The following is a 17,781-nucleotide window of genomic DNA, read 5'->3' as shown; positions in this document are numbered from 1 at the left end:
TCTCTCTTCTCTCTCTCTCTCTCTCTCTTATCGTCGTGCGTACTCTTTCCAAATATTGTATCTTAAGAAACTTGATCTCTCCAGGACTTGCCCCGACTTCCGAGAATTCGCGTAAATGTAAATTGCTTTGGCAACGAAAAAAGGAGAATATTGATTGGTTTGTTTAACGTATTCAGCACCAAACGATAAATTTTGATAGATTTTCTACTACCCACGCTACTTGGACTATATTGTATTAAAAAGAAAAATAGAATACTGAATTAAATTATAGTACCGAAGTGAAGAAAAGTATGATGGTAACATATTTATTTGCCTATCTACCATCGGTAACCATCGCGGCGTAAACAGAAGAAAAATCGTATAACGAAAAGCTCAGTAATGGCTACCAGTGACCGTCATGGTAGTGAATATGTTAAACAACCGTGCATGTAAAGGGAAGAAATAAAAACTTGATAATATTATCGCGTTTATAATCTTGATACTATTTTGAATGATAAATGATATCCGGTGAAAGATTCTAATTACCGTAATTCTAATTACCGTTTTACACTATAACTATCATAATTAGAGACAAATTATTTTGAAAATTTATGACTAATTAATTATGTGAAAATTATCTCACGATATTGTGTATACATGTTTTTCTAATATAAAGAAAAAAAAGAAGACGAAAAATAAAGCAATAGGAAAAAATAAAAATATAAAAAGTAAATTTCGTTCATTAATCTTCTATAACGCAATTTTATTATTCTAGCGTCTAAAAAATGTTATATAAAATGAAACTTATTCGATAACTTTTATACCAGTATAACTATACTGTACTATAATATGTAATAAGTATAACTTATACTTGAAAAAAAATGAACCTTCTATGATATGAACTAACAATTAATTTACTGACGAAATTAAATATAATTTAAAAGAAAAATAAATGAATGAATAAAAACTACAAATATATAAAGCATGTAATTTAAAAGTTATATAGCGTTATAGAATTAAGAAACGAAAAAGAAAAAAAGAAATTAATTCGAAAGAAAGACAGTTTGAGTTCAAATCAAACAGGTAAAACGAAAAAGAAGACGTGGGCTGTGTGAGAGAGAAAACGGTTTCACGAGGCGACATCGTCCTTGAAAAGGAAAGCACGCACGGCGATTCTCGTTGTACCTCCTTCGAGGTCGTTGTCGTTTCGAGAACGTTGAAACTTGAGTTCGTCAACAGGCAAAGTTAGCTCGCGATTGCAGAAGTCGGAGTGGTCGCAGCAAGCAACAACAGACTTGATACCGTCAGGATCATTCTGGGTGATGTTCGTTGTACACCAGACCGAGTATTCGGGCCCCGGGAAGAAGTACGTCTTATTGTAACACCTGAGAACAATGTTTCATTGACGAATATTTCCGCTTGTGAAGGACGTCTTTTCTCCTTTCGTTCTCGGTGTTTTCTGCACGATTAGCCGAGATATACATATATATATATACATATATACACATACATACATACATACATACATACATACATATATGTACATATATATATGAGAAGGAGATGGAAAGATTAAATGCAAGAAGAAAAAGATGCAACGTCACTACTCTCCGGTTCGACTTCTCTTTGATAAAAAGTTATCTGAAACGTTCCTTTTCTTTATCGCCACAAGAAATTTAAATAAAATATTCAAGGATATATTCTGTAAAAATTATTCCCACCTGGATGTAAAGAAGACATTAAAGAAAATATATTCGACATCTTCTTTTTTATTCAATGTATTTGAAACGTTCCCTTTTTTATGACCAAAGAAAATCTCGACAAGCTATCGAAGAAAATATTTTGTAAAAATTATTACCATCTTAATATAGTCATTATAAAAAAATAAAAAAAAAAAAATTGTTGGACGTTTTGTCTACCATATTTGCGGTATTGATATTCGGAATACATACATACGTACATATGTGTACATTTAAAGAAGATGAGTATAAAAATTGATGCTACTCATTTTAAATGTTAAGACTTCCATGATCCTTCGTGTCTGTAGTGTTCGTTTCTGTTTTTTTTTTTTTTAAATTTGTTTGTTGGTTTTAACGAGAGGTCGAACCAAAAAGAACAAATCATGAAATATTTACATATGAGAAGATATTTCGAATGATGGATATATACGGGACACGTAGAGGTCACAGGTCAGGATGTCTATCGATCAGTGGAATACTGAAAATATATATAATATCATTAATTTGTATCCCTTCCTCGAAAATGTAAATATGTAACTGCGCGAAAATGTTACCTAAAATACGTTAAAGTGGTCAGCACCAAAAAAGCGTTCGAATACGTTAAAAGAAGTATTATATTTCTCGTTACGTCGTTATGGTCGTTCAAATATATACATCGATGAGTAATAGATAGCATAGAGGTGATAAGTGCTTAACGAATTAATTTGGTTAAGAATAGAGCATGCATAGTGGAAATAGAACAAATTTTAAAAGTCATCGATGTAAGGAAACGACTATTTCTTTCTTTGTCTTTTTCAATGTAATAAAAAATGCGAAAAAGAAAAAATAAATAAATAAATAAATAAATAAATAAACAAAGGAAAGAAAACCATTCGCTTTACATCGATTTCTTACAAATCATAAATGTCTACTTAATATTTATCCCATATCTACCTACAAATTTGATCTCACTATTTTGTACTCCATATTGAAGAATTAGAATCGAAATATATATACACATATGTACATCTAATGCATTTTAAGAGAAAAAAGAAAAGAAAAAAAGAAAAAAAAAAGGGAAAGATGGAGTTGCCCGACAAAGAATAAAAAAAAGAAGGAGTGAAAGAAGAACGTATGTATGTACAAAAGTTGCGATATCCTTCTCGCACGTTGGACAGTTATCTGTAGCGGTGCAACGAAGATTTCGTTCGGGAAAAGTGCAAGAAGAAGAAGAAGAAGAAGAAAAAGAAGAAGTAAAAGGAGAGGCAAGAGAAAAATAAATAAAGAGAAATGAAGAAAAAAGTTATCAAATAGAATAACATGCCATCGCTACTTTTTTCAATTACGTTCAGCTCGATACGTGTATATATTATATGTATATCTACGTACAATGTATGTACATATATACATACATCAGTTTGGTAACAACCATTACCAAATATGCTAGAGGTCTCTAAGTTTTACAGAGGCGAAGTGAAACAAGGCAGGAAATAGCTACCTCGAAGCAATCGGAACTTCCGTAGGTGGCAAGGTCTCCTTGTTCGCGTTAAAAATTTCAAAAAAAAAAAAAAAAAGAAAGAAGAAGAGAAATTCAAAGGTCGATTCGTTCTGATAATAAATTTCTAAGAATCACTTCACTCTACTGTGGACTTGTGCGAACTGCGGAAGAAGTTATCACTCGTATAACTACATCAAATATTCTATATAATTTTTTCTTTTTTCTCAATAGGATCTATTTATATCTTATTCGATAATTCAAACTCGAACATTAATTAGCATATATATATATATATATATATATATACACTTTCTATTTTATTATTCTTTGAATAAGTCACTGTATGGAATAATGACTAAGTTCATAAAAAAATTCAAGGAAGATCGTGATTGTTCGCAACACACAGTTGCAAGCCACGACACAAAACGTCACAGTTCACTTATGCTATATGTACATATGTATGTACAGATTCGATCAGGTATTATGCAAAAGTAGTTACCGCGTGTAAATAGCAAATAGCAGCAGCATCGTTGTAGAATCTAAGAAAAGCACGTAAACGTTTGATACGGCAATAGATCTGCATACAAGTATGATATACTATGTACAATACATACATAAAAGCGAAAGTGTGTCTTTTCGCTCGCGTTCGCGCAAGGACGATTGATTAGCGTTAGAATAGCACGAATTAGCGAATAGCTGGAGAGAGATAAATTAAAAAAAAAAAAATGAGAAAAAAATAAATAAATAAAATCACAGCGAAAGCCCGTGCCACCTGCGGAATTTCCGTTATCTCCGGAGCTCTCGGTTGATCCTACCTTCTTTGTTGCGAGGGTGCAGCTGAGGTTTCAGATCCCGATTGCAAAAATCCTCTTTGCAGCACTCGATGACAAAGGTCGTATTTCGCGAGTCGCTCGTCATGCAGAAGATGAGCGGCTCGGGCTGCGACGACGACAGCTGTTTGTGCACGCACCTTCAAGCCGATTTTGCAAAAGTTTCAGACAAAACGGACCAACCAAAAAAAGAAGAGAGAACACTTGTTCTTGTTCTCGTTCTCGTTAGAGACGGAGCTACGTTGAAAATCGATAAATTCGATATTATACGCGACCTTGACAAAGAGTTAAAACTTGTCTTTATTTTTGTTTTCTTTTTCTTTTCTTGTTTTTTTTTTCATTTTTTCTAGATAATACTTGTTATCACCGACGAGAACGTTGAATTCGGTTTATTTCTTTTTTTGTTTTATTAACTCTCATCATGCTTTAGAAATGCATACAAACGCATACGCGACCGCAAGGAACGATGAAAAAGAGCGACATCGAGTTTATTAACTCCCCGTTTAGCTGGAACATTGTCGAAGTGTTGCTTCGCGATAACACTAAATTTTCTTTTTTTATATTCTAAAGACATCTCATGGCCAAAACACGCGCATGTAAGTCGCTCGCAGGTCGAGTCAATTCAACTGAACTCGCTAAGTACAAAAAGAAGAAAAACAAAACGCAGAGTTCGTCCAGGAAACACATGGATCAACGCAAACGAGGGTGGGTTGAATAAAAAAAAAAAAAAAAAATAATAAAAAAATTAAAAAAGGAAGAAATCAAAGGCAGAAGAACAATCGAAGAAAAGAAAAAAAGGTTGAAGAAAAATACCGTGCAACTCAACACTCCGTCGTATACATAAAATACGTTACGGTGGGGGTAGCCTGGTGCGTGTGGATTGGCTGTTCCTGAAATTCTCTCTTTCTCTTTTTCTCGCACTCTTTCTCTTTCTCTCTCTCTCTCTTTCTCTCTTTTGTTCTCTCTCTCTCTCTCTCTCTCTCTCTCTCTCTCTCTCTCTTTCTCTCTTTCTCCCTCTCTCTCTATTCGTTATTTTCGCATCACGCAATTTCTGTCACGGGCAAGGCAAAAAAAGTGAAAAAGGAAAATAGATAAAACAAAGAAAGGTATGGGGATAACACTGAACACAAACCAAAACGAGGTGTAAAGTGTAAGGTAGTTGCGTTAATTGGCACGAATCGTCATCGAATCACTTGACGATTTCTCTCGAAAAGGAGGAAAAAGAAGAAGAAGGAAGGAAAAGGCGAAAAAACGAACACGCTCCAGGAAGCTCTCAGAGGGCGAATCTGTAAGAGCACACGATAATCACAGTGCAACTACTAAGACAAAAAGAATCGGTTAGTTAAAGATCTTTCTCTCTCTCTCTCTCTCTCTCTCTCTCTCTCTCTCTCCCTCTCTCTCTCTCTTTCTCTCTCTCTCAAAAAAAAAACAACCAAAGAAGAAAAATTACAAACACGGTAGTAAGTATTGGTTTATATAGCAAAAGAAAGAGCATTCTCTTACGGGCACGGACAAAAATTTGTATTAATTTTGATTTATATTTCTAATCAAATTTAACTATTATATTTATGTTCGCATTTGTTCGAATATATTCGTGTCATAAAATCATAGTTAATCATGATTTACGTGCAAAGAGTGGGTTTTGTTTTTCCAATGATCATTTTTTATTTTGGAATTTCCCGTTAAAAAAAAAAAAAAAAGCGAGAAGATAAACGATATCAAAAAACTAGCCGGTTTGAACTTTTTTTAAAGCAAAAACGTACGTTTCCGTGAATCGTACAAATAAAATAAACGAGCACCGTAAGGAATGCACCTCATCTCGCTGGAAACTTTTGCCGTTGTGTTAACGCCTTTTACACCGTTAGTTCCATAGAGTTTTTACGTCTATATGTTTACGCATTTTTGTGTATGATGTATATATGTCTGTAACTATATGTGTTCATCGCATTCAAGCGCTAATCACGACCCGACAAAAAATTCGTCGAGACGAGTTCTCGGCGAGACGATAACGAAGAGGTGTAATCCGATGTGGTAAGAGTTAAAGAATTAAGAGAAAAATTGTTCTTATTTTTTTAAAAATTTTTTTAAAAGACGAAACTCCCTTTTAATCCGCGAAAACGCGACAACTTCGATCGATGACGATCTAATCACTCGTTAGTACGTGTCTTTGTGTGAGTACTTTGTCTCGTCGTAAATATCTATTTAATATATGGAATTATCGGCACACCAAAAAAAAAAAAGAAAGGGAGGAAGAAGATGAAGGAGGCTGCACGTGATATTAATGAAAGCATCGTTTGGTCAAACCGCGGAGATTGAATACCTGGCCGTAATTCTGGCGAAGCGGAAGACAGTAAACCCGGATGTAAATTCCGGTTGCAGAAGTCTTTATCGCAGCAGTGTCGGGAACGATAGATGCCCGGCTTACCATTGCAGACACGTGGCTCTTCCGGTGGGAACCAACACCTTCGGTCGAGGCACCTTTCACAACATCACAATCTTACGTTTAGTACGAAAAATTGTGCACTTTTTGGCCACATCATCTTCGTTTCCTTAATAGAGCTAAATCGAAGAAACTCAAACGACAAAGTGTTTGTCCCTTTCCATAAACGAATTTCGATCGAACGAATAACGAGTAGGAGGCATCTATATGCATACGACGATATCTTGCACTAAATTATTTTACACGAGACCGACGAATCATATTGGATGAACGCGAAATCGACTCTCGCTCGTTCTTCGCGTCTCGACCAATCAAATAATCTCGGTCGCGTTATTTTCGATTCGATCCAGACCGAGTTATTCGTCTGGCGCATTAAATATTTAGCCAGCGTCCACGCGTCTGCTAGCTCGTAGTGACGCTACGAGTTTGCTTGACGTCTATAAAGCTCTCATCGACGTGTCCTGTGTCTGCGTTTGCGATTGAAGTGGATCGATAAACGATTCGACGATGATACCTTCGAACTATAAACAACCCTAACTAAATTTCCGATCGACTTTGCAATTTTCATTGGCATCTCTCTAGTTGACTTCATTTAATCATGAAAACTCGCGGACTTTTACGTGTGTCCATCATATCGATACGAGGTAACAATAAAACGATAAAGAGAGAAAAGACTTTTCATTTGCAGAGTCGGAGGCCGAGTTTGTCTTGCACTCGACGACCGCGGTGTTATCTTTTGACTTTCGACCTCCCGTGCTTTCGATCGCAACATTCGCTTTTTTATTTTCTTTCTCTCCCTCTTTTTACGACTTTCCCTTCCTTCTTATCCTTCCTTCGTTCCTTTTTTTCCTTTTCTCACTTTTCCGACAAATTTCTGATCGAATTCGACTCGTGAGCCTTTTGATTAATATTACAAGTATTATAATATCAATTATATATACATACATATATATATGTATATATATAAAAGAGTATCCTCAAAAATATACAAAAATCAAATGAGTCAAATAAGTAGCCACAAAGTATAATGATTCGAGAACGATTCTGGAAGATCAACGAAGTAGATGAGAAAAATATCACTCGTGGCTACCCCCAACATGCTATTAAAAAAAAAAAAAAGAAAGAACGGAAAATAATGTCGAATACCTTTCCCTTCGAACATCTTAAAACTGTGAAAAGAAAACGAAGAAGCGGACGGACGATTTCGCGATGGCCGATGAAAGTCGATGAAAATTCGACGCGGGACGTTACCATCGCGACGAGCGGCGGACAACAACGATAATTCGTATCCATCGAAGCGTACTTCGACTAACACCGAAACAGTCGCTAATCGTGCCTCGTGCCTTGGCGACTAGCCCGAAAAGGAAGCTAAAATGTTCCTAAAAAGCCTCAACTTGACGGGGGAATCGATCGTAACGAGCCCTTTTACTATATACTCGCTATGTACGTATATACATATATACGTATATATGTATATATATATTCGTATTCAACGATCGATCATAGAAAAATACAAAAAATCACGTGCCACGATACCCTAAAAGAAAAATTGACGATCATGATAATAATCATTGCTTTTGTAATTTTTCAAGGCACTTTTTTTACACGACGATAATTAGTCATTAAATGAGAAATTTTGTTTAAACGCGCGGAGGGATTGCACCAGAAATTTGAAAGACTTAGGTACGGTATACCGCGTATGCGCCACGAGTATTGACGATCGATAAACATACGTTTGTACCATCGAAGTGCAACGTATCCGTTGACATCTGTATTGATGTGCGAGAAATAAGAGGATGGAGAGAAAAAAAATCCATATGCTGATGCGTTACCTCCTGGCATACGTGACGACATCATTCTCCAAGCTCGTACTGGCAAAACAATAGCCATCGGTTTCACACGTGTGATTAGTATCCGTGCAAATATCGCAGTAGCACTTCAATAATCCTGAAATAGAGAAAAATTTAATGACGTTTTAATTTCAGATTAGTATTTTATTATAAGCTATTTGAATAATCAACGTTACTCCAAAACAGATTTATAAGAAAGAAGCCAAATCAGTACACGTTGAATAAATCTTTTTACAAGATTATAACTCTATGTTCCATTATAATATTGATTACCAGTTTCCAAAGAGAAAATAAAGCTAATAAAATATAATCCAATAGATCGATGCTTATCTCCTAAATACTTAGTAAATCGTTTTATATAAACTAATTATCCTAGTTTTGTTCTTAGAAAATATCCTCGAAAAGATTGAAACGTGACTCGACTGTCTCTGCTAATAAAACTCCAAAGAGAGAGATAGAAAGAGAGACAGACAGAGAGATATACAGAGAAAGAGAGAAAGAGAGATTATACGACGCGTTACTCTCTCCACTCTGCATTTTCTCTACGGTTATCTTCAACAAAAAATTGATAACGAAGGAAAACAAAGATCAGAATTCGTCGAGTTTGGTAGATCTTTCAACAGAGATAATTGAAACTGTTATATCGTAGTTGGACAAGTTGGACTCGAGGAAACGAGTTTAATTCGAGTGATTAGCGCACAGTGCGCGTTGAACGAAGCAAGCGAGAGAACGCGAACGGTCTCTGTCGCGCGAGCGCACGCGCGCATACGTACACATATATACAAATGCACGAGAGAACACATATACAAAGAGAAAGAGAGAGAGAAAGAAAAAGAGGGATACATATATGTTCTGTGGGATCCAAGAGTATACCTGGACTCAACGCATACCAGCGACTCTCCATAAAACAATTTTTTGCGCACCCACGAGATCCGCTACGAGACCTTCTTCCGCGTACGGAATCCAAAGAAAGAAATCGTCCGAATGGCTCTCCTTCTTTCGTTGAAAGCCGAAAACCGCTAAGGCTCGGAAATGAAACTGGATTCTATCCTACAGATGTTTCTATTAATTATTGAGAAACTTTTCGATAGTTATCGCTTAATCGTTAAAGTCGAGCTAATGCCATAAAAACTTTGATACTTTTGTACACACAAGAAATGACTCACCTTAAATTCTTTATTCGCAAATTTGACATATCTACATACATACATACATACATATATATATATATATATATATATATATATCTTTCTCTCTATCTCTCAGCTTAATAACAATAACACAATGAGATCGAAAGATAAGGATAGTAATAAAACGAAATCATCACGATATTGAATTTTCAATCTGTTCGTAAGTGTATATCCTAGTAAAATCAATTTACACGGTGAATAATTATATCGGTTATTAGAGAAATATACTATGTATGCATTTACTAACGTACATACATAGTTTCAAATTGATCTTGTTAGGGGAATGTCTTCCCTTCGTTAGCTTTGATGCAAGAAGAAGAAAAGAAGCATCCGAGCACTTTCGTCAATCGTTCGCATTTATGGCGATAATGCGAAGCCACTCCGAGAGACTACGAGAAAAGAAAAGAAGCCATCGTGATAATATACGATTGCTTATAAAGTATAAACACGAAGCAATGATTTGAATACGGGGAAGAAAAGAAGAAGTCCGTTCGAAACGAAGTACGCTTTTCATTAAAAATTATAAATCTTCCTTGACACATTTTTTTCTGTTTTCCTGTTTTCCCTTTTTTTTCTCTTTTTTTTTCTTTTTTTTTTTTTTTTTTTTTTTCTTTAAACAACAAAACACGAACATCGCGTTTACAAATCGACTACGTAACAATATCATGAATGAATGTATTACGAGAGAAACTAAGTGGTTTAACGTTCTTATAACTTCGACCTATACAAGATATATCTTGAAATTAAAATGCTATAACATTTTACATGATTACGGATTATCAAAAACGAAAAATAATTTAATGAACGAGAAGTAAAAAGAACGTATGGGTTTTAATTAAAATCGACTTTCATCGGTTATAAGTACGAACTGGCGAGAGTACCTATAATAAGATATGTCTCGTTAATAGAATCGTCTCGTCTCGTCTCGTCTCGTCTCTCTCTCTCTCTCTCTCTCTCTCTCTCTCTCTCTATTTCTCTCTCATTGGATAGAAGGATATCACATTAGATCGATCGATCGTTCGCAAGATATATTATTTGCTGAGAAAATTGCGTATCGACTATCGACGATTATCCGTCAAGACAGTGACGAGCTATCCATGCTTCGGTCTTGTCACGAAAACAAATACTATGTTATATTATTTATCAGAAACAAGTAAAAATGAAATACGAAGTTTTCATAAACACCGTCGCTTATCTCGTCAATTACAAGAGACTTCGACGATAGTAAGAAACATTAGCAAAGAAAGACTACATTTTTTGCCCGAACGATTATCATGCTAATCGTTAGCATCAATTATCGGGAATACTTAATATAAAAAGAAGCGTAGAATGTAAAAAGCAAAGGTCGAATGGATCACGTTCAGCGATATTACATGTGTCCATATAATTTTTTTCGAGCGCATGTATATGTATCACGTGTGTACATATATGGACGAGGCATATATAAACATATATAAGTACGTAACAGACGCAGAATCTTCGAACGGAAGAAATTGAATCGGCCATTCTCGGGCTCACCGACTCGTTGCTTACGCAACGTTACGCACTTTACATAGGTCGTAAAGGGAAAAGAGCGGGAAGGCGCGTGCGGTCGAACGCGCACGGTTCCGCGCCTTCCCTCTACGTCTGGTTTACGTACGTACATACGTACATATATACATCGTCATACGTACGTATATATATATATATATATATATATATATATACACACATATACATACATACATACATACATACATACATACATACATACAAACGACGTACGCACGTAAACTCGAGTAGAGGACATTGAGCACGTTACGCTACTCTACCTATCTACGTATTCTATACATACGATATATAATCATAGAAAAAGATACTAACCGTCCACTGGATAGGATGCGTAAAGTAAATAAAACAGCGCTAGTGCGAGAACACTCGCGGAACAACTTCCGCGTGCGCCTCTCATCTTCTTCCTCGCCCTCCTCCACCGTTTTTTCCTCCTCTTCCTCTTCCTCCACTTCCAACGGCGAAAAGAACGATTCCGAGGAAAAGAGGAATGAAATCCTCAATCGTAACGCCCACTAAGCTGCTCAATGGCAACGCTTTCCGCAGCTTTCCTGGCGGTCGCATTCGCGGCTCCTGCCAAACTGCACCGGCGACGACGACGACAGCAGCAGCGGTAACAACAACAACAACCACGGCTCGACATCGACGTCGAAGAACGCGACGACCTTGTCATCTTTCTATCGTCGAACGTTCGTCACCTTCTCCTCCCCCTTCTCCACCACTTCTTCTTCTTTTTCCAACAACGTTGATGGACCACAGTAAATTCACGATGGACTGAAAAAGCCCACAAAAAATTTTCTCTCTCTCTCTCTCTCTCTCTCCCCTTTCGAACAAGTGCAAAGCACTGCACCGATTTCTTTCCCTTTAACTACCTCTCTCTCTCTCTCTCTCTCTCTCTTTTTCTTTTTTTCTTGCAATACACACGAATCACATCGCGATTTTCGTACGCAGCATTACACCAGCAAATTATTCACTACCGGCACGGATGCGGCATCTTTCACCAACGGCGCGGAATTACTTCGAAGATCGTGCGAGCCCGCGCTCCCTCCGTCTCGTCCCAACTCCACTCCTCTCTTACCCAACGAATCCTCTCTTCCACCACGACGATCCTCCTCCACTATTCTCTTTTCGATCCAGTTGAATCAAACGACGTCGATGCTCACCGACCAACTTCCTAGCAGTCGCCACACAACCGGCCCCGCCGCCATTTTACAACCATCCGCTGCTTCTTAGCTAGAAGCCCGGCCTATCGTCGCTCTTCCTCTCGTTCACTCACTCACTCACTCACTCTTACTCTCTCTCTCTCTCTCTCTCTCTCTCTCTCTTCGTTCTTTTTGATCGAAGTCGAACGACCATCACACCGCAACTCGTTTTCTCTCTTTCTCTCTCTTTCACCCTCGCAAACTCCTCCTTCTCCACCTCCACCTCGATACTCTCCCCTCTGTCGCCGTCACTGTCGTTGTCCTCGTTACTACTATTCTTCTTCTCCTTCCTACACGACACTCAATAATCTCCGACGAATTCTCCTTATTTCTATCGAACCCATCCGCATCGGAAATTTCGCTCCTCCGAAAGATTCTCGTCTTCGCCGTCGTCGTGTCGTCGCGTTGTCACGCCGATCACACGCACTTCTTCTTACACTTGCCACCACTCGCGCGATGCGCTATGACGATCACTCTACTACGACTCGCGATTCGCTAATGTCGATGCTGCTGCCGCTCCACCACCATACCGCGCTCTATCCGTACTCCCAGCGCACCTAGCGGCGCTCGATAGTACTACGTTCGCTAGTAAGCGACGTTACCGACACACGAACTTCAAAAATTATCGGCTTATTTACTTTTTTTTTTTTTTTTAAGAAACGATGCGAGTACTTTTAAATAAACAGGCGTAGAAAGATTTATTGAATACTTCGTACGTAACAATAATCGTATATTTATTGCTATCGATGCTTTACACCGTTGTAAAAAGTGTATACAAAGTGTCGTTTAAATTGAAGAGAGGAAATAGAGATGTAAAATCAAATGAATAATTCTGATCCCACAGTTACGGAGGACGCAAAGACAAATGGAATCATTGAATAACTTTATTAAAATACTAAGTAGTGATAACCGTGGTCTTCGAATAGATTATCATTTGTAAGCCGCAGCGAACGAAACATTTTCGATCCATTTGCGATATAGGAACGTAAGTAGAGACGATGATTGTACTTTCGCTCCATTATCCAATGTTGTATCCTATTCAGCTCTCTTGAATACTTCATCTCAAATCGTAATGACGTATACCAGAATTAATAAATGCATCGAGTGCAGTATATTTTAAAAAAATAAACGTTCGCGAGATTCATTTCATATCGATCTTGTAAATAATTCTGCACTCTTTCAATAACGATTGACTTACTTTATGAAAACAAATGCAATAATAGTGCGTTTAACATCAACGTCGCTCGATGGTCGCGTCTTTCAAGAATTTCGTCCTTCTCGGAATGTCTTTAAATCAGACACGTTAATCCTAAACTTCTTTTTTTTTTTTTTTTAAATGTACATTGTCGTTCGAAGATGATATTCTTACTAAGATAACGTTTTAGTACAACGGAACGATTCGTAAAATACTTTGTTCTCACGGCTTGAGAAAATATAAAGTTCAGTGCCGTGAAATTGTTTAAGTATTTTTACTAATACTTTTGCAGCGATACATTCGTACTAATTACGAATTTTTCTGGCGAAGACTAAACTTACTGCAGTAAGTTTATGAAACATGATATGCCGATTTCCAAAGTAACTCTGATACGATGGAGCCTGATAAAAAGTTTTATCACTTTGTCTGCCTTCGTGTAGGCGCCACAGCCAATACGTAATCATTCAATCGCTATGGTTCTTTTGGACTTCTTTTCGTTTCATTTTTAATTTGATCTTATTTCAAGTCGAACATATTGCTTCAAGCTAGCACATGTACGAATTATTTTCTTTTTTTACATTTGTGTTTGACTTCCCCACACTCTCGAAATCGCGGTTCTCGTGAGTTTCTTTCCGATGGTTTGCACAATAAATCCTATTCTCTGCAATGCGTCGTGATCGAGGATCTTCCTTCCATCAAAGATATAAGCTGGCTTCATCATGTCGGTATAAATTCTTTTGTAATCGAGTTCCTGAAATATCAGCACAGATTAATGATATCAACTATTTTAAAATGTAAAAACGTAATTATTCCTATCTTACAATCGAATTATCATTCGCTATAATTATCCGAATAATATAACTCCGCGGTAATTAAACATATCTACACACGTGTAGATCGTAGAAAATATACTCACCATAAACTCGTCCCATTCCGTGCACAAAACGATTGCATGAGTATCTTTGGTAGCGGTATAAGCGTCCTTGTAAATACTGATACGATCTTTAACTCGTTTCGGATTAGTCGTTACACTCGGATGAGTCAAATCCTCTATAATCTGTATTTCTTCTACCTGAAAGAATCGAATGAAGTCTTTCATTTACAACGTACGTTCCGTACGAAAAACATTGTATAAGAAGGAATAATAAAAGAGAAAGATAATAAAAAAAGTGAAATCAACCTTGGGATCGTAGATGTGTAAGACGGCACCTTCGTCGAGTAGAGTCTTGGCAACGTGAATGGCCGGTGACTCACGAGTATCACCGGTATTTTTTTTGAAAGCAAAACCTAACATGGCGATCCGTTTATCCGTGACAGTATTAAATAACGATTCGATTACTTTTGCAGAGAATCGTGACTTTTGGTACTCGTTCATGTCTATGACTTGTTGCCAATAAGCAGCAACTTCTGGCAAATTAAGACATTCACAAATGTACACCAAATTTAGAATGTCCTTTTGAAAACACGATCCACCAAAGCCGACCGACGCATGAAGAAATTTGGAGCCTATCCTAGAATCAAGACCAACGGCTCGTGCCACCTCCGACACATCAGCACCCGTGGCCTCGCACACCGCCGACAGAGAATTTATGCTCGATATGCGCTGTGCCAGAAAAGCATTGGCTGCCTAAAATCGTAAACGATCCTAATGATCCAAGTTGTTTCGAAAATGTAAGCTTTTCTTTGTAAGTTTTCGTAATGATCTTCTCGTGTAAATGTATTTACTTTCTGTCCTGATTATTATTATTATTATTATTATTATTATTATTATTATTATTATTATTATTATTATTACCTGAGCTACAACATAAACAATATGTCTTCTAAAATTAACTAATATCGTTTTATTCCTTTCATGTATTTAATTCTGTTCGATAGAAACTAGTCACTTCGTTCCGTTCCTCTCATGTACTTAATTCCATTCGACAGAAACTAGATACTTTATTACATGAGATGAGCGTAATAACGACTACTTTCTTTGCATACCAAATCAACGGCATTAACATAATGACGTACACGTACCAGCTTTGATAATTCCGAGCTCCAAGTATTGGTAGTTAAAATATTCTCTCTTGGTATCCAATGCTCATAGACTTTACACAATTCCTCGATAGCTGCTTGTCCTTCTGGTGAATCTTCACCACCGATCAATACACGATCAGCATTTACCAAATCTTCGATAGCAGTTCCTTCTGCTAAAAATTCTGGATTCGACAAAATCTAAAATAGTTTTTATTCGGTACAATACGATGTGCAAAAAATAAAAAGAAAAAAAAAGTGAAAAGAAAAATACAAAAGAATTAATTATGAAATAAAATATATATTTTTACATTACCTGATACGAAACACCTGGTTTGTGATTAGCACGAAGGATGTTCATGATACTCTCGGCAGCTCTTACAGGTACTGTGCTCTTTTCGACAACAATTTTATCACTAGTTGCAATTTCTGCGATCATTCTAGCAGCACTCTCGACGTATTTCAAATCTGCCGCTCTTCCCTTTCCATTGCCGAACATTTTTGTCGGTGTATTTACCGAGATAAATATTAAATCAGCTTCCATAATGGCGGTTTCGATATCGGTAGAAAAGAATAAATTTTCGCCGCGACATTTACGCACCACGTCATCTAATCCTGGCTCATAAATTGGTAACTTATCAGAGTTCCATTGTGCTATTCGTTCTTTACTCTTATCAACGACGGTTACTCGTATTTCGGGACATTTCAGGGCGATCACGCTGCATGTTGGACCACCGACGTATCCGGCGCCCATCCCGCAAATTTTTTTTATCGTCATCTTCTTTTATTACGCTCTTTCTTCCTACGAAAAATACATATATTTTTAATATTCTTATTTCATTTTATATACTGTAATAAAGAAATATTAATTATAATTTAGAAATATTTTATATCGTTATATATATATATACGCATATATATATGTGTGTGTATATATATATATATTATACGCATATGATGTCATTATAGTATTAACTTCGACATTAAATATACGATAACATAAAATCCAATTATTAATAAAAAAATTAATGTATAAAATATATACACTCATTTCTAAAGTTATCGAAATCAACTTTTAATACATTTAATTCTAAAAAAAAATAAAGTTTCAATGTATGATACACGATTTTTTTTTTTTTTTATGGAAAAAAAAAGAAAAAGAAAAAATCTCTTTGTACCGACATTACTATTGAATTTTATACGTGTTTGTATTACTTCGAGAATATTATATACTTAAGAAATCTTTAAGCTATTTACTTTGATATTAAACTTTAAATAATGATAAAAATGATGATAAATGATTGTGTCAAGTGTAAATCTACGTTTGATCCTTTTTCAATTTGATGACGTACGAACATCTTTCTAAGAAATACCGCACCTATACGGTATCAAATTGAAAAAAGATATAAATGTAAAAATACTGACAATCAAAAAATGTATTACCTCAGCTCGAAAATTCGAATAATGTTGAGATAATTAATGTTCCGTAATTAATTATTACTCCAAAACAAAATTATATCTGCCGACGAAGAGAATTTCTTTTTAATCATGCGAGTCTAGCTTCCAGTATATCACCATTAAATCAAAAAACTAAGAATTTTTCATGATGAGAGTATTCAAATAAATGATAAATTGTTCTCGTTTTTATTGTCTTGTTATCGACGTTCCTATCGTCTTGAATTTTAGTGTATCACTAGTACTGTCACCGACAAATCCTCTTCGCGTCACTACTAATCGCAAAATAGGACGCGTCTGAAGTATAAAATGCCATGTACGCATGCGCAGCTTACAACGTTGTCACATTTACCAGACTACATTGCTATTGGTCGAATCTATTGCAATGCAACCTTGGAAGCATATTTTTATTCCTTCCACACTCTCTCTCTCTTTCTTTCTTTCTCTCTCTCTCTCTCTATACTTTATACTTCATGCAATTTTAGTCGTTTAGTACTTTTTTTTATCTGAAATAAAATGTAATTAAAAACATTTTGAATTTTACCAACTCTACTGTCTATCGAAATAAATAATAATTAATAATTAATTATTGAGGTATAACCACGTATAACTAATATTGAAATAAAACATTATTGACAGAATTGACACATGATTGGCGTAATTATTATCCAATAAGATTCGTTTGAATGCTACTTTCAAATCTACATATACACAATACATGTGTGTTTGTATATACATATATATACGATATGACTTATCTATTAACCAATTATAATGTCCTATAAAAATGATATATATTTAATTTCTATCAATTTCAACATTCTATTTTACAATAAAGCGAAAAGCATAAAAGTTAA

At 36.0% G+C, this 17,781-nt stretch overlaps 2 protein-coding genes across 8 annotated transcripts in view; both read right to left on the bottom strand.

The window, feature by feature from the left end:
- LOC122629525 (TGF-beta receptor type-1) overlaps positions 1 to 12,763 on the bottom strand; it is a 24,380-nt gene extending 11,617 nt beyond the window's left edge. The window contains exons 1-6 of one of the 7 annotated variants that reach the window (XM_043813083.1): positions 11,926 to 12,761; positions 11,369 to 11,871; positions 8,298 to 8,412; positions 6,346 to 6,503; positions 4,011 to 4,165; positions 1,165 to 1,364 (exon numbers count right to left, since the gene is read on the bottom strand). In XM_043813083.1, the coding sequence (XP_043669018.1) occupies positions 1,165 to 1,364; positions 4,011 to 4,165; positions 6,346 to 6,503; positions 8,298 to 8,355 (571 nt within the window). In that variant the 5' untranslated portion in view covers positions 8,356 to 8,412; positions 11,369 to 11,871; positions 11,926 to 12,761. Of the gene's footprint in view, positions 1 to 1,164; positions 1,365 to 4,010; positions 4,166 to 6,345; positions 6,504 to 8,297; positions 8,413 to 11,368 lie in introns of all 7 variants that reach the window. The other 6 variants (XM_043813257.1, XM_043813166.1, XM_043813428.1 and 3 more) reach the window with 6 other exon arrangements.
- Positions 12,764 to 12,968: 205 nt separating this feature from the next.
- On the bottom strand, positions 12,969 to 17,209 carry LOC122629841 (UDP-glucose 6-dehydrogenase). Its single transcript, XM_043813714.1, has 6 exons — positions 16,913 to 17,209; positions 15,786 to 16,271; positions 15,473 to 15,670; positions 14,631 to 15,077; positions 14,367 to 14,522; positions 12,969 to 14,201 (listed from the first exon to the last, which is right to left on the bottom strand). The coding sequence occupies exons 2-6, from the start codon at positions 16,245 to 16,247 to the stop codon at positions 14,025 to 14,027; spliced, it is 1,440 nt and encodes a 479-aa protein (XP_043669649.1). The 5' UTR covers positions 16,248 to 16,271; positions 16,913 to 17,209; the 3' UTR covers positions 12,969 to 14,024.
- Between the last annotated feature and the right edge of the window lie 572 nt (positions 17,210 to 17,781).

The sequence above is a fragment of the Vespula pensylvanica genome, chromosome 1 (assembly GCF_014466175.1).
Source record: "Vespula pensylvanica isolate Volc-1 chromosome 1, ASM1446617v1, whole genome shotgun sequence".
NCBI lineage: Eukaryota > Metazoa > Arthropoda > Insecta > Hymenoptera > Vespidae > Vespula > Vespula pensylvanica.
Note: the sequence above shows the minus strand (reverse complement) of the source record. Positions and strands in the feature narration are given on the sequence as shown.

Excerpts from the sequence above, each read along its gene's own strand:
- LOC122629841 (XM_043813714.1), bottom strand. The coding sequence starts at position 16,247 with ATGACGATAAAAAAAATTTGCGGGATGGGCGCCGGATACGTCGGTGGT. Across the intron at positions 15,078-15,472 it reads GCTCGGAATTATCAAAGCTG|GCAGCCAATGCTTTTCTGGC; the intron begins GTACGTGTACGT and ends TTACGATTTTAG. Across the intron at positions 14,202-14,366 it reads CGGAATGGGACGAGTTTATG|GAACTCGATTACAAAAGAAT; the intron begins GTGAGTATATTT and ends CTGATATTTCAG.